This window comes from Crocodylus siamensis, chromosome 3 (assembly GCF_052110815.1).
Source record: "Crocodylus siamensis isolate JL-2025a chromosome 3, ASM5211081v1, whole genome shotgun sequence".
Taxonomy (NCBI): Eukaryota; Metazoa; Chordata; order Crocodylia; family Crocodylidae; genus Crocodylus; species Crocodylus siamensis.
Window position 1 is genome coordinate 136,091,813 of NC_143397.1, and position 16,432 is coordinate 136,108,244.

The 16,432-nt window shown below is 44.9% G+C and overlaps 1 protein-coding gene across 1 annotated transcript; it reads right to left on the minus strand.

The window, feature by feature from the left end:
* Window positions 1-6,734: 6,734 nt before the first annotated feature.
* Window positions 6,735-16,138, minus strand: LOC149868869 (serpin B11-like). The gene is made up of 6 exons (XM_090037676.1): window positions 15,971-16,138; window positions 12,291-12,387; window positions 11,664-11,806; window positions 10,278-10,419; window positions 9,018-9,031; window positions 6,735-7,136 (listed from the first exon to the last, which is right to left on the minus strand). Exons 1-6 carry the CDS (start codon window positions 16,136-16,138, stop codon window positions 6,735-6,737), a joined length of 966 nt encoding a protein of 321 aa, XP_089893802.1.
* Between the last annotated feature and the right edge of the window lie 294 nt (window positions 16,139-16,432).

Consider the following 16,432-nt stretch of genomic DNA (forward strand, 5'->3'; position numbering starts at 1 on the left):
ATTGCTCTTACCTTTTGAAGCAGCCAAACATGCAGGTAAAAGTGCAAACAGCCAGAACTTCTGAAAACACAGAGGATTTGACTTTACCATGTTTCTCCCTTTCCCCTATGGTTGCTAGGTACCACTCAAAGTGGGACTCCTCAGCCATAGAGGGCTACACTCTGCACAGAAGGGACCAAACAGAGAGAAAAGGTGAAGGGGTAGCTCCCAATGTGAGGGTTCAGTACACCTTTCTGGAGGCTGATATTGGCTCAAAAGATTAGCAGCTTTAAATCCTCTGGGTTAAGCTTGGGCGGGGGTGGAAGGGCGTGGGCTAGGTGAGAGAGACCGAACTGTGAGCATTTACTACAGGCCACCAAACCAAGGGGAGGAGCTTGATCTGGACTTCTCTCAAGAACTGACAGAAACCATGGATGCAAGGGACTTGGTTGTCATGGGCGACTTCAATTACCCAGACAGAGATTGGGAGGAACACTCAGCTAAGTCAGATCGGTCATCTAGCTTTTTAACTGTAATTGAGGAGCTCTTTCTGACCCAGGAAGTGCAAGGGATCAGCCAGAAGTACTGCTCTCCTAGACTTGATCTTGCCCAAAGGAGATGATCTGGTGTATGGCTTGAACATTGAGGGTAGCCTGGGCAACAGTGTCCATGAGCTCATCAGGTTCACTGTCCACCACAACGTTAATAAATCAACTAGCAGAAGTCCTGGACTTCAAAACTGCTTACTTCAACAGGCTCAAGGGATTAGTAGGGGAGGCGATGCAGGACCAGGGATGGAAGGCAAATGGGATACATGAAGAGTGATTGTTCCTCAAGGACACGATCCTCAAAGCACAAAAGAAAACCTTTCCAATGAAAAGAAAAGGTAGCAGGAGGGCTGGCAAGCCCTCCTGGCTCAGTAGGGACATTGTGGTCCTTTTGAAAAAGAAAAAAGAGGCGTACACGCAGTGGAAGCTAGGGAGAGTCCTCAAGGAGGACTATACAACAGTAGTCCGCACTTATAGGGAAATGATTAGAAAAGCTAAAGCAGCGATTGAGTTTAAGTTAGCCAAGGGAGTTGAAGACAATAAGAAGTCCTCCTTTAGGTATGTAGGGAGCAGAAGGAAAAAAAAGTAGGAAGCATGGGCCCCTGCTTAACACCTTGGGACAGCTGGTAATGGACACTCAGGAAAAAAATGAATTCCTGAATGCCCACTTAGCTTCAATATTTCACAGTACCAACGGGAAAGACAAACAAGATAAGGATCACAGGGGGCATGGTGGGAATGATAGCCTTCCCACTGTGGATACTGAACTGGTGCAAAGCCAGCTAGAAAAGCTAGACATTTATAAGTCAGCAGGACCAGATGGACTTCACCCAAGAGTGCTGATGGAGCTGCCTGAAGTCATTGTGAAACCCTTGACAAAACTCTTCCAGAAATTGTGGCACACAGAGGAGATCCCTGAGGATTAGAAGAGGGCTAACATTGTGGCCATCTTCAAGAAGGGGAAGAGGGAGGACCCAGGCAACTATAGGCCAATCAGCCTAACCTATCCCAGGGAAAATCCTGTAAAAACTCATTAAAGGAGTGCAATACACTCGTTGAGGGTAAGATTCTGAACGACAGGCAGCATGGCTTCCTTGTGGGTAGGTCTTGTCTTACCAATCTCATCTCCTTCTACAAACAGGTCTCTCACCACCTGGACACGGGAGAGAAGGTCGACATTATATTCCTAGACTTCCAAAAGACTTTTGATCTAGTATCCCATGATATCCTTGTGGAAAAATTGGAAGATTGTGGGCTTAACTTCTCAACAGTTCAGTGGGTAGAAAACTGGCTGCATGGTAAGACCCAGAGAGTTCTCATGACTGGATCTGTGTTGTCCTGACAAGAAGTGGCACCACAGTGCCCTGTTACAGTAACACTGGACTGTGAACTTTCTCCTTGCAACAATTTTCAGTTATGTTAAAATCTGATTCGGTCGCACCATGAACACTTTCATAGACTTTCATAGACATTAGGGCTGGAAGGGACCTCGGGAGATCATCGAGTCCAGCCTCCTGCCCAAAGGGCAGGAAGTCAGCTGGGGTCATAGGATCCCAGAAAGATAAGCATCCAATTTACTCTTGAAGGTGTTCAATGTAGGTGCTTGAACCACCTCCGCTGGCAGACTGTTCCACACCTTGGGGGCTCAGACAGTAAAGAAATTCTTCCTTATGTCCAGCCTGAAACGGTCTTGCAGGAGTTTGTGACTGTTCGACCTCGTCATCCCTTGGGGCGCTCTGGAGAACAGACATTCCCCCAGATCCTGGTGTTCGCCCCGATAAACTTATAGGTGGCCATCAGATCACCCCTGAGCCTGCGCTTTTCCAGGCTAAAGAGTCCCATGGCTCTCAGCCTGTCATCGTAAGATCTGTTTTCCTGACCTCTGATCATGCGCGTGGCTCTCCTCTGGACTCTCTCAAGCTTCTCCACATCCTTTTTGAATTGTGGAGCCCAAAACTGGACGCAGTACTCCAGCTGCGGCCTCACCAAGGCCAAGTACAAGGGGAGAATGACGTCCCGGGATTTGCTCGAGAAGCATCTATGGATGCACGCCAGCATTTTGGTCGCTTTACTAGCCGCAGCATCGCATTGGAGGCTCATGTTCATCTTGTGGTCAATGATGACCCCCAAGTCTTTTTCTTCTGTAGTGCTAACCAACGTAGCACTGCCGAGCCTATAAGGATGCTGCAGGTTTTTCCTCCCAAGGTGGAGAACCTTGCATTTTTCGGTGTTAAACACCATGAGGTTCTCGTCTGCCCATTTGCTGAGCTTGTCCAGGCCAGCCTGGATCACCCGCCTATCTTCTGGCGTGGATGCTTTGCCCCAAAGGTTGGTGTCATCAGCGAACTTGGCCAGTCCACTCCTGACTCCAATGTCCACATCGTTAATGAAGATGTTGAACAGTATGGGTCCCAGGACAGAGCCTTGAGGGACCCCACTGGTCACAGGGCACCACGATGAGTGACTGCCATCAATTACAACCCTCTGGGTCCGACTACGAAGCCAATTTCCCAGCCAGCGGATCATGGTGGAGCCAAGGCCACAACTGGCCTTAGTGGCCAAGAGGTGATCATGGGATACCAGATCAAAAGCTTTTTTGAAGTCAAGATATATGACATCAATCTCTTCTCCCTTGTCCAGGTGATAGGTCACCTGGTCATAGAAGGAAATGAGATTGGTCAAACAAGACCTACCTGCAACAAACCCGTGCTGGCTGTCCCTTAGAATGTTAGCCTGGGCCAGTCCCTCAAGGATGGCCTCCTTAATAAACTTTTCTAAGATCTTCCCCAGGATAGAAGTCAGGCTAATGGGCCTGTAGTTAGCCGGATCCACCCTCCTCCCTTTCTTGAAGATCGGCACCACATTGGCCTTCTTCCAGTCTTCGGGCACTACACCAGAGCGCCAGGAGTTCTCAAAGATCCGTGCCAGAGGCTGGGCTATGACGCTCGCCAGATCCCTGAGTACCCTGGGGTGCAGATTGTCAGGGCCGGCTGACTTGAAGGTATCCAGCTTCTCAAGGTGTTCCTTCATGAGGTCAGCATTGATGGAGGGTAGGGGATCCCCCTCACCCAGATTTCCCTGTCCCATAGCAGGCATGGGCATCCCGTGTGACTGATGAAAGACTGACGCAAAGTACCTATTTAATAGGTTGGCTTTTTCCTGGGCGTCAGTTGTCAGTTGCCCCATCTGGTTTAGCAGGGGTCCAACATTGCCCTTGCTTTTCCTCCGGCTCCCCACATATCTGAAAAAGGACTTTTTGCTGCTATGGTCTTTAACTTGTGACCTCTGGGCTGTCAACCATGCACCATATCACCCACATTGCACCACTCCAGCCCTTGCTGTGAGCCTGATCTTGTATAAATCCATCTGAATGAAGAATAATTCTACTGAAGTCACTAAGCCACATTCTCCTCTGACTGTAAATGCACAGTAACTTTCCAGGCATAATAAACTTTATATGGGTATAACTCGGGAAGAACAGAATCAGGCTGTAGGTATTCAAACTTGTGTGATGGGTGTGTTTTCACTTTCCTGGTTACCTCCCCACACAGATAAATCAACAACTGGCAGCATTCAAAACTCCTGAAGACCCAAAGGTCATGAAATATTGCTTGGGGAATGTGTAAGGAGAATTGGACTTGAGCAAGATGTGAATGTTGTGGCTACTTTATTATTCAAGGCTTCTATTTTCTGCTTCACTCATTTTCTAGCTGGATAAATGATACAAAAACTTGCATCTCTGGGATCAGTCCAATTCTCTCAAGTGGCAGTCACCCCAAAGACTGCAGCACAACTGCTGTATTTAGCACTCTACCTGGAGCACTCTTTTGTGGCTAAATGAAATAGTTGAAGGAACCTCTTATCTCTTCTGAGAATCTGAAGTATCAGTTATAGATTTCACACTGGATGACACTACAAAGGAGCTTCCCCCTAAAGTATCTGGAATTGAAAATGTTTTCCCTTGCAGTTTAGACTCTATCATCCAAGAAAAGATATTCCTCTCCTCAAACAAGAGGGTTGAGGGAAAAGCTGATCTGGGGACAAGGATTGATTTTTTTTTTTTTGGAGGAAGTTTATTCAATGATTTTCTGTGGTTTTTAAAGAAATGTAGTTTTGTAGCATGTAGAGTGGCTCCCTGAATAATTTATGCCTAAAGCATTGAATAAAGATACTTGGAGGAAATATTTTATAGCCAGCACTGTTAAAATGGGAAGTTTCAAGCTAATAGTTGGAGAAGGCTTGAAGCTTGTTAGTGCTAGTCAAGTGCACTTTGATGTGCTCTTCCAATATCCTGGTAAAATAAACCAGATTAAAGCCTAAGACAAGACTGGGGAGAGATTTTCTAAAAGTGCCAAAGGGTGCTGACAGACTCACAGGTCCCCACTCTAACTCATGGCACATTGCATAAAGTGCCATGAGTTAGTGCCCCCCCCCCAACTAGACATTTGCCTGTTGTGTTGAGGGGGTGGGGATTGAGCCTGCCTTCTTGTCCCATGATCAGGGCTGGGCTAATTCAGCCCTGTCCTCCCTCCCAACTCTGATGCTGTCTACAAGAAAGGAGGGGCAAGAGGGGAGCTGCAAGCTGTTTTCTAGCCTGAAATGAAGGGGGGAAGGGGCATGAAGCAGTAGGGCTCCAATCCACTCCCTCCTTCCCAGCTCGCCCTGCTCCAGCTCAGGTTGGGCAAACCCTAGCCTACAATTCTCTCCCCCTCCCTTCCCTTCCTGCAGACAACACTGTGGGAAGAGTTGGACTGAATCAGCCCAGCCCTGATCGTGCTGACAAACTGGTCCTAAGGTTCTCCACTTTGGAGCACATTCATCTGATCCCTCACTAGATGAGGGTTAATTAGCCGCATGGTTGCCACATTTAAAGCACTCTGCAGCTGTGCACTTCTGTCAGGGCACAGCAGTAGAGCACTTTCAGGGGGCCAATCACATGGTAAATGTCACTTCTCTTAGCACCCAAAGTGACTCTCTCTTCAAAACAGAACTTGAGTCCTTCAGTGTCTAAGTCACTTGAACATATTATCCATAATCTGGTTAAATATGGGCTAATATTCATCAGTCTTTATTGTCCAATAATGGCTGCATTTTCTTTATTTTACTACATTTGAAATAAACATGAAACAACCTCCACAAAACTCAGTACATATGACTAAATAGATATAGAGCATTTTTAAGCAGGAAACATTTCATATTTGGACACAATACCCAATACAGAAAAGTGAAAAGTGCTTTACAAATTCTGCAATGCTTTCTCAAAGAAAAAGGTGCAGCTTTGCAATGCCTGAGGTACAAATAAGGGGCCCCTGCATTTTTGGATGTGGACAAGTTGTTTGCAATTTAGATTAGAGTTACATTTGGAAATTTATAAAATGACAGCTCAGAGCCAGTTGCTGTTCAGCCTCAATCAGAAAGAAATCTGAGCTACCTTGAAATCTACATTCTGTATCATGGAATTTTACCAGGAAGTCAGAGTACTATTTGCAAAATGCCCCACAATAATCTCAGCACTGAAGACCCTGACCCATCAAAGAATTTACTAACTTAAACCAGGAAATGTCTCACTGGACCAAATCCAGAAATCCTTATTCAAACCTAGATTATAAATCCTCATCCATGATAAAGATGGAGGAGGAAGAGAAGGAGGCGCCTTTGCACAGATATTTCCCCTCATGAGCAGAATGGGAAGGGAAGTCCTGTTCTGTTACCACTACTGCTGTCCTCTTCCACAAGGATGATCCTAATCACTCCTCGTTATAGCACTGGTAGCATGGGTACAGTGGTAGAATGCCAAGAAATGGAGGGAGACGTTGCTTAGAACTTTGTATCTTAAGGTTTTCAGATGGTTTGGGCCTGGGTCATTAGTATAGTCATTAAAGCAAATATCTACCCTGGGTAAAGTGGGGCATTGGTTGGACCCTTTTATTCAGTTCTTCCTCAAACTAAAAAGCATTGCAGTGGATGGCAGTTTTCCTAAGTACAGGTGGAGTAAATGTAGAATAAGCAGCTTAGGTTTTGTCTCTTAATGTTTGCAGATGGCTGCACTGAGTAGTCAAATTGTAACCAGTGTAAAGATAAGAGAGAGAGAGAAATATCTTTAATAGATTTTAACATTTAGATTTCAACACTTTTTTCTGAAATGTAAATATTAAGATCTACCTTGACACTGAGGGGGGAAGGGACTTGCTGTTTCTTAAGAGTCTTCTAGTTTAAGGGTGAAGCCCACCGACCATAAAAGAGAATGCTGTTGGTTGGATTGTGTTTGATAAAGAAGAGAAAGGGGTGGTCAACCTTGAAGTCATGAGCACTTGTTCGACTTATCACAACCCCTGTACCTGCACTTGCTTCCGTGCCCTCTTCATTAACATCCACATAAGACTTATGGAGGGCTCTGGACACATACAGTTTAACAGACTTTGATATTCCTGTTAAATCAGACTTTGCTAAACTGAACACATCTAGCACTCCCATAGCTTGTAGACTTGACTTGAGGTTGTAACCTTCCTCTATTTTGAACCGGGGCAGATACACATTCACATTTTGTTTGTTCGTATTAGCTGAGCTGGTCCATTCTGCTAATTTCTCATAAGTGAGTGCACTTTCAAGCTGCAAAGGTAAATAAAAAGAGTCAAAGTCATATTATGATGGGTCGAAAGGACCAAAGAACTCAGTGAGTAGAGCAGAAGCTGATGTTAAGGAAATGGTACACTACAGTTACAATGCCAAGTAGGATTCTGTAAACAAAAAATCTGGATTAATGTCATAGTGTATTTATACATATGCTTTGGGAGGTGAGGGGGCAGGGAGGAGGCATTTTAATTAGAGCAGCTCCAAGAGCCACTATAAAGCAACCAAACTATCATGTGTATCAATATCCCCACGCTGAAAAAAGGTGGCAGGGGCGCTTTAACTAAAGTTCATCAAAGGAGCTTCCCACCACCATTTTTCAGCATGGGGACGCTGATACACACAATGCTGGAGTCTGCTAGAGCACAGTAATTACCATGCTCCAGCAGACTCAATTAATCAGACAGCAGACTGTATTTACAGTGCGTCAAAGCAGCCTCAGTGTATGTGTAAATATGCCCATAGAGTTTTGCTAGTAAAGCTGATAGAAAAGCAGGAGGGGGAAAACATTTGTAAATGCTGTAAATCCTTTTTCCGTTTTTTATCCATTTCAGTGAAATTTGAAAAACTCCAACCCCATTCCTGTTAAACTGGGGAGGGGGGGTGGGAATTAAATGATTGTCCTATGTTTTCATCAAAATTATATATTTAATAACTTTTTAAATTTAAAAAATTCAGCCAGCCTTAATCAGCAGTATTTTGCATATTACATTTTGTCCACTGAAACCAAAGGTAATCCCGTCAAGGATCAAAGGGAGCAGGAGAACACACAAGCCTCCGTGGCTCACCAAAAGCATCCGGGAATGTCTCCTTGCTAAAAAGGAGGCTTACACCCAATGGAAAGAAGGGGTCATCTCCAGGGAGGACTATTCTGCAGTTGCTCAGGGATGTAGGGGGGTAGTTAGGAAGGCCAAGGCGGAGATGGAACTGGGACTAGCTTCCCAGATTAAGGACAATAAGAAGTCCTTTTTTAAATGCGTAGGAGGTAAAAAGAAGGTCCCGGGTAATGTGGGGCCCCTGCAGGACGCGTTGAGAAACTTCGTTGTCACATCAGACGGCAAAGCTAACATGTTTAACGATTTCTTTGCCTCCATCTTCCTAAGTAGGGACCAGGACAGCCACCTCCCTGCTGGGCCCCCGTCGGGCCCCGGGGGAGGCACACCTAGGCCAAGGGTTAGCGAGGAATTAGTTAGGGAGCTTCTCAAGGGGCTGGACGTTTTCAAGTCAGCCGGTCCGGATGATCTCCACCCTAGAGTTCTAAAGGAACTGGCCGAGGTCATTGCAAGTCCCCTGGCAAGACTTTACGAGCACTCGTGGTGCTCTGGAGAGGTACCGGAGGACTGGAAGAGGGCCAATGTGGTTCCCATCTTCAAAAAAGGGAGGAGGGATGACCCGGGAAACTATAGGCCAGTTAGTCTTACCTCGATCCTAGGCAAGCTGTTCGAGAAAATTATTCTGGCACACATCCAGCAGGGGCCAGCAGGGGACTATGCTTAGGGGCAACCAGCACGGGTTCATCAGTGGCAGGTCCTGTCAGACCAACCTGGTGGCCTTTTACGATCAGATCACCAGATCATTAGATGCAGGGGTAGCAGTGGACATACTCTTCCTGGACTTCCGGAAGGCTTTTGACACTGTCTCTCACCCCGTTCTCATTAAGAAACTAGAGGGCTGTGACACAGACACCCACACAGTCAAATGGGTCGCCAACTGGCTGGAGGGCCACACCCAGAGGGTGGTAGTGGATGGGACCTTCTCAACCTGGAAGGACATGGGCAGTGGGGTTCTGCAGGGCTCGGTCCTCGGGCCCACACTGTTCAACATCTTCATCAGTGATTTGGATGAGGGGGTAAAAAGCACCCTGTTCAAATTTGCTGATGATACTAAGATGTGGGGGGACGTGGGCACACTAGAAGGAAGCAACAGGATACAATCAGACCTAGACAGGTTACAGGGGTGGGCAGATGAGAATAGGATGGGATTCAACACAGACAAGTGCAAGGTGATGCACCTGGGGAGGAACAACCAGCACCATACCTACAGGTTAGGGAACTCCCCTCTTGTCAGCACGGAGGCGGAAAAGGATCTTGGAGTCATCATTGACTCCAAGATGAACATGGGTCAGCAATGTGGGGAGGCAGTCAGGAAGGCCAACCGTACCTTGGCATGTATCCACAGATGCATTTCAAGCAGGTCAAAAGAGGTGATCCTCTCCCTCTATGCGGCACTGGTCAGGCCGCAGCTGGAGTACTGCGTCCAGTTCTGGGTGCCGCACTTCAAGAGGGATGTGGACAGCATCGAGAGGGTCCAGAGGAGGGCCACTCGCATTATCAGGGGACAGCAGGGCAGGCCCTATGAGGAGAGGCTAAGGGACTTGAACCTGTTCAGCCTCCAAAAGAGAAGGCTGAGGGGGGATCTTGTGGCCTGTTATAAACTAGTCAGGGGGGATCAGCGGGCATTGGGGGAGTCCCTGTTCCCCCGAGCACCGCCAGGAGTGACCAGGAATAACGGTCACAAGCTGGCAGAGGATAGGTTTAGGTTAGACATCAGGAGGCGCTATTTCACAGTCAGGGTGGCTAGGGCCTGGAACTAACTTCCAAGGGATGTGGTGCAGGCTCCTACCCTGGGGGTTTTTAACAGGAGGTTAGATGAACACCTTGCTGGGGTCGTTTGACCCCAGTACTCTTTCCTGCCGTGGCAGGGGTTCGGACTAGATGATCTGTTCAGGTCCCTTCCAACCCTAGAAACTATGAAATTATACCAATATTAAGAAAAATAAACAGGTTCTGCTTTAATGCTGATCATTGCTTTGTCTGCAGGGTTAAGTTAGGATCAGATTCATTGTTAAAAAATGGTGAAATATCTACCCATGTCCAGGAACTCAGCAAGCATATAAACAGCATGAGCGTCTGCTTATATCTAGTTATGGAGTTCCTTCATAGCCCATAATAATGGGGAGAAAATATAAAGAAACTCTAATATTGCTAATTACCTTCTGTCTCTTTAGACGATAGGAAATATACAAAGGTGTGAGCATATTCACAGTCAAGGTACACAGGGGCTATCACATATGTATAAGAGATGGAGCCTTTACCTGTTCTAGGCCAGTGGAATTATCACCAATGTCTTTTGGTAGAAGAATAAACATACTTAATTCATTGTCAATATATGGGAGCTCCAGCACTTCAAGATGAGGTTCCTTTATGATGCCCAGTTTGAATGTGCTATTCAGAAACATCATCTGCACACTCCTTATCTCATTCTGTAATACACACAACAGGTATTAAGAAAAAAATAGAAGATACTGAGTTTCTAGATGAAATCTATATCTGGCTTGGTATTAAGTCTTGCTTGAGTTATCAAAACTCAGAAAGGATATTCTTAGGAATGGTCAAAGTTTGAATTATCCACATTCAAGCACTAAATGTATCTCTGAGCTTATTTGACGTACAGAGCTGTACACTGTGCTTGCCTGCCTCTCTGTTGCTGATCATTATAAATTACCTTACCTAGTTAAGGGGCCTGCTATACATTAAAATTAAAGCTGGATACAAACAAGCTATAGATTTGTTACATCTTTTAAAGCACTAACTTTATAGTGGGTTGACTTTTTTATAGCTGGATAGTAATTTTTATTGTGTAAAAATTCCTTTGCACTGTGGCTGGTTTAAATGTATGTGCAATTAACCAGTTAACTGTGTAATATATGTATTATGCAGCAGGAGCCTAAGACAAAGCAAGATCCACTTTAACTGGATCCTAGAGGTAGGTATCTTTTCCTCCAATTCATAGATTTCATAGATTTTCATAGATATTAGGGTTGCAAGGGACCTCGGGAGATCATCGAGTCCAGCCCCCTGCCCAAAGGCCAGGAAGTCAGCTGGGGTCATAGGATCCCAGCAAGATAAGCATCCAATTTACTCTTTACTCTCTTCAATTTATGTTTATTTTAATATAAACTAGGAAACTTAAAAATGACACCCTAGAGAAATGTCCATATGCTAAAGGAAATGGCATTTCAAGCTCCCTGCATTGTTTTTTGGGCTTTTTGCTAGATTTCTAATACAGGGTCATGATATTCCTCTTAAACATATTAATCTCAAGCTAAGAGTCATGTCTTGCTTTTTTGAGTGATGTATCCTAAATCTTACATAGGAATATAACTTCTCATTGAACAAAGTCTTCTGTTCTGCTGCCATGATCTCCCCCCACTCCCACACCCTTTTCCCCCCTCCTCCCGTTAGTGGCAAAACTCCTAACAACTTTTAACACCCAAACATAAACTTGCTTTGGGGCTCACTTTCAGCATCTATCCAAAGTGATAGGAATGGTAACAATCAAACTATATTTGCATGCTAGGTTGTTGAAGTTGTCTGAAATAAGATGGGTACCCCTCACTCTACCAGCCAAGAAATTGAAGGAATTTCTACCTCCGCCCCTCCTCCTCCCTCCCCCGCTCCCACCCCTTACAGACCTTATTTTCTTTGGCCCTTGTCCATATTGTACCTTGTTCACCCTGAAAGCTGTTTCCTTGGTCTTTTCTTTCACAAATTCCAGTGCCCACTTTCCTTTGAAGTAGATAGCATTAACCAGCACAAGGACAGCATTCTCATCAATGGCGTTAGAAGGGAACAATTCTTTGATTTTACCTTTTAAAATAATGAAATAAAGTGAATTAACGTACTTGATTCAGTCAGTCTCCTATAGCTAACGTTAATAATGGAGTTATTTTGTAAGACAGTTAAAATAAGGTTTTTTAAATAAAAAATTTCAAATATATGCATCTACACTTAACAATAATAGAGCATAGGAACCTTGATGAAGACTCAAACCAGTATCACATGTGACTTGACTGTAAAACCATAATTGATTAAAAAGAAATGGAAAAAATCCTAAATTCCAGGGCTAGAATGAAGGAGTCCCCTTTCTGGATGAGTTCCATAATTCTGAGCTACAAAGCCAGACTCGTCTTTGTTTGTGCTCCCTCTGGCCCCTTGACTCTTGTATTCTCAACTTTAACAAGAAGGGTGAAGGGTCTTCCATCTAAATTAGTTTTGAAAGACCTCCAACCTATATTCCTAACTCATTCTGACAGAATATGTACTTAATATGGTATGTATGTCCTGTTCTTACCATTTGTCTTATTTTCTACCCAGGAGTTAATTTTTATTCTGGCTTCCAGTGGAGCATTCCTAAAGTCAACTTCTTCCAGCTCTGCATGATACAGTGTCTTTGTGCAACTTCAATATTGCTGTGAGGTAGGAAAGACAAACGTATTGTTACAGAAATCAGGCCAAAAACTCCATCTTCAAAACCATTTTATATTGTGCAATAGTGTGATACGAATGAAAAACAACAATAAAAAGAGGTTAGTCTAAACACAATTTTGACAGAAAGAATTTTTAAGAAAACAATATTTTAAAATATATATTTCTACCAAATATGATTTACCTTCTGTGTCATCCATTATATTAGCATCTTTCTATATTTTCAAGAAACAACTCAGAATTATAAACTGCAGGAAAAAATAGATGAGGCCAGAAAAAAGCACCTCACTTTAAGCTTTTAATTACATAATTAGACATGTGTCTGATTTTTTTGTAAAACATTGAGCAACCAATAGTCTCTATTAACTCCCAGAAGACACAGTTGAGAGTTGAGTACCAAACTTTCATGGCTTTAAAAAATTAAAACAAATTTAGACTTAATTTTGTTTCTGATGTAGAAATTATACAGGCAGTGAACCATTATGTAAGGTCACTGGCAGGTGGTATTTTAATTGCAGCATAGCTTTTTTTGTACTATGAAACCATTGTGCAATGTGCAGCACTTCACATGCAAAAGGCAGGCTGCCCAGAATGGAAAAGCATGGCATGCCAGCTTGCACAAGCTCAACACTGGTCCTCAGCCATAGGCAACTGGTAGGGAGGGCACAGGGGTGCACGTGTCCCCTGACAGGGCCACCACCACCACTGGAGGCTTCTGCAGGTGCTTACCAGCCCTGTCCCTGCCGCCAACGCTGCTGGCAGCTTCTGTGGGTGCTCCCTCCCTGCCCCAACTCAGGAGGCACCGGTCACCGATGTCCTCAGCAAATGGTAAGAGGACCTAACTAAGAAATGTCTCCTACTCCCCCCCACACCCGAGAGCTGGGCAAAGGGAAGGGTTCCTTCTGTCACCCCACGGTGAGAGAAGCACAGGGTAGGGGGAAATTATTACCCCCTGAACATGAAGCGCTTCACACAGGGAAATCCCTTCCCCAACCTGGAGCACAGATGGAAGTTCCCTCTATCTCTCTTTGTGCCAGATTCCCTGCTGGGGAGGACATTCTCCCTCACCTTGTACTTTGCTCAGCTCAGCTCAGCAATTTCCCTGACTCTTTGTGGGCATGTAATTTCCCCTCCCTTCCCCTCAGTCCCCCACCTCCTGTGCTTTGCTCAACATGAGAGAGAGACCTCCTGTCCATGCTCTACGGGGCAGGGGGGAAGGAATTTCCTTGCATGCTGAGCTCCCTGCTGTAGGGATAATAATTTCCCCTGCATTCTGTGCTTTGTTCAGCGTATGGAGAGGAAATCTCCAGCACCTTGCTCTCATCTATAGAGTGCTTCCACCCACATTGCTCACTGTTGAGGGAGGAGGGAACTGAGGGTGAAAGGAATCCCTGCCCCCCCCCCAACATGCACTGGAGTGGAATGTGTTTGACAGCCAAGGACTGTGTTGGTAGGTTGGGTAGGAAGACCCGGGCCCTGATCTCCTGTGGGTTGAAATGCCATGGAATCCCCCCCATTATTAAAAAAAATCAATTAATGATTAATCTTTAGCAGCCTCCCAGGTTTATTCCATCCCTTTTGAAAATGTGCTCTTTCTTTCCCACCCTTCTCAATATCAAACTCAGCCCAAGATGCCACTGTGCAATTATTATACCAAGATCCGGTATTGCCTAAATCCTGTTTTTGCAATCTTCTTTCTTTGGTTCCCCGTTAGCAATAAAAGGTGCAGAAAAAAACAACTCAACTAACAGTTCACTAGGACTTGTTAAAGTTCACCAGGACTTTTTTGTTAAAAAACCCAAAAGGAAGGGACCAGAAGTCCCAGACATGGAAGTGTGAGTACAGAAATGTTTTTGATGCCAAATTTAAGAGATGAGTGGAAACATGAGACCATTCAGCCAATAAGCTGGTCACTTTCACAGCTAATTGTAATAATTCATTTTCAGGTTGTCACATTCTTGGTTTTAAACCAAGACCAAAAAAGTCTTGGTCTTTGGACAGGGGTTATTTGTTTAAAAGCATGACCTGACAATGCCTGTTAAACAGCAAAACTGTGTGCTCTTTTTAATGTAAATATATAAGGCATCATAAAGGAGAATCTGCCTGGTTCTGTGAAGAAAGATGCTAGGGTGTATCCGTTGCTTCACCTCAGCACTGCCATCTTGACTATTCCTTCCAGTTCCTGGAGTTGCAGTAGTCGAAACATCATCGAAGTGAAACACCCGCAACATAAATGCCATGTTTCTGTAGTTGTATGCAATATAAAACAATACCTCAGAGCTGAAATGGAGCACTACAAACTCAGTGCAAGCCAGTAAAGACATATTGTTTAGGGAAAGCCCAATTCTCCATCTTTCCTTGGTTCCATTTAAACAGAGATCAGGTTCTCTTAAAGAGAAACCTTATGGAAAGGGAAGGCCTGAGACATTTTTAGTAGCCATCAGTGAAAGAAAGTCCATCAACCATCCTGGGGTCTTGACTGGTGAATGATAGGGCACAATCAGTTCCTCAAGCAGTAACGTGTTCGCTGAACAAGTCGCACCTATTACAGAGTTTGATTAGATTTATTTTAGTGAACTAAGACAAAGCTGTGGCATTGCCTCAAGCCTTATATGTTGAACTATATACCAGGACCAGCTAAGGGAAAACATTTCCTTAGGAGACAGTAGCTGAGGGGTGGGCCCACAAGCAGCAGCTTCAACTCCAGCGTCTGACACTGCAGTGGAGGACATTGGCTGGAAGCATCCCCACCACCCAGCACCCTGTGGCAGTCTAAGAGATGGGGTCCACCCCCGTAGTGCTAGGCAAGCAGGGCTGCTTCCATCCAGCATCCGCTGCCATGCCAGTGGAGGCCTGCCCAACCTACTGGGCAGCGGGGGGTGGGGCGCAAGTGAGGTGGGGACCTGAGACCCCCGCCCTGGCCACCCCAGCTGGGGTCTACACCATGGGTTGGGGGGAAGGCCACGAGTCATGGCCATTACCTCTACCCTGCAGCCCAGCTCCAAGAAGCTGCAAACATCATGCCAGCTCAGCATGGCTCTCAGCCCCATTCCTTCCTGCCAGTGTCAGCAAAGCCAAGCAGTGCCAGGATGGGTTGCGGGGAGGAGCGGAGATAAGACACTACAGCCCCAGGCAGGCTCCTGCTCCCAGTCCCACTCCCACTGCTGTCCTCAACTTGACTGTGGGTTGAGTAAGACTGTGTCTTTGAGAGTAAGTATATGTGTGTACGCGCACACACAGCCCTCAACAGTTCACCAAAACTCGTTAAGTGGCCCTCCAGGCCAAATAATTGTTCACCCCTGCACTAGTTCATCTCTGTGGTTTTTTTTCTTGATTTACAATATTATATATATCTTTTTAATAGGGAACAACATATACACAGAAAGGATCAAAGTAAAAAAAAAGAATGTGTATTTTGTAAATTTGGTCATTATAACATGGGAGCTTTTGCCTTGTCAGAATATTTTTGGAGTTCTGGCTATTGTAAGCAAAGTAACAAATAATGACACCTCCCAGACCCATGCCAATAAAATGAAAGAAACCTACCTCTTTTATCTGTTTGGCTGTATTGCCTCTGGCACCAAGGAGGACCGTGCCCAGGGCAGCTGAGATGCTTATAGGGGAGAAGAAGATACTTTTATTGGTGTTTTCTGTCCTCAGCACGTTGAAAAAGTCTAGGCAGAATTTGGTATTTGCTGTGCTGAGCAAGTCCATGATGAAATCAGCAAAGCTCAAAGGAGAAGAAAATCAATACTCTTCTTGTTCAGCCTTCTTAGCTGAAAGATCCTGACAAATGAAAAGCCTTTCTGAGACTTCTTGGCTCCTCACAGCATTGAAACTGTAAGTGGCAGGCTCCTGTGACTTGCCCAAACCTAACATTTTATAATAAACTGCAACTTGCATTTCATCAACATCAGCTCATCTCTCCCCTTATAAAAATTAAGATACAAACTAACATTGTTATTTACTTAGTCCTACCCATTTGTTTCTTATATAGTCTTCCCTAAA

Excerpts from the sequence above, each read along its gene's own strand:
- LOC149868869 (XM_090037676.1), bottom strand. The coding sequence starts at position 16,138 with ATGGACTTGCTCAGCACAGCAAATACCAAATTCTGCCTAGACTTTTTC. Across the intron at positions 11,807-12,290 it reads GGTAGAAAATAAGACAAATG|GTAAAATCAAAGAATTGTTC; the intron begins GTAAGAACAGGA and ends TTATTTTAAAAG. Across the intron at positions 10,420-11,663 it reads CAGCTTTCAGGGTGAACAAG|AATGAGATAAGGAGTGTGCA; the intron begins GTACAATATGGA and ends TGTGTATTACAG.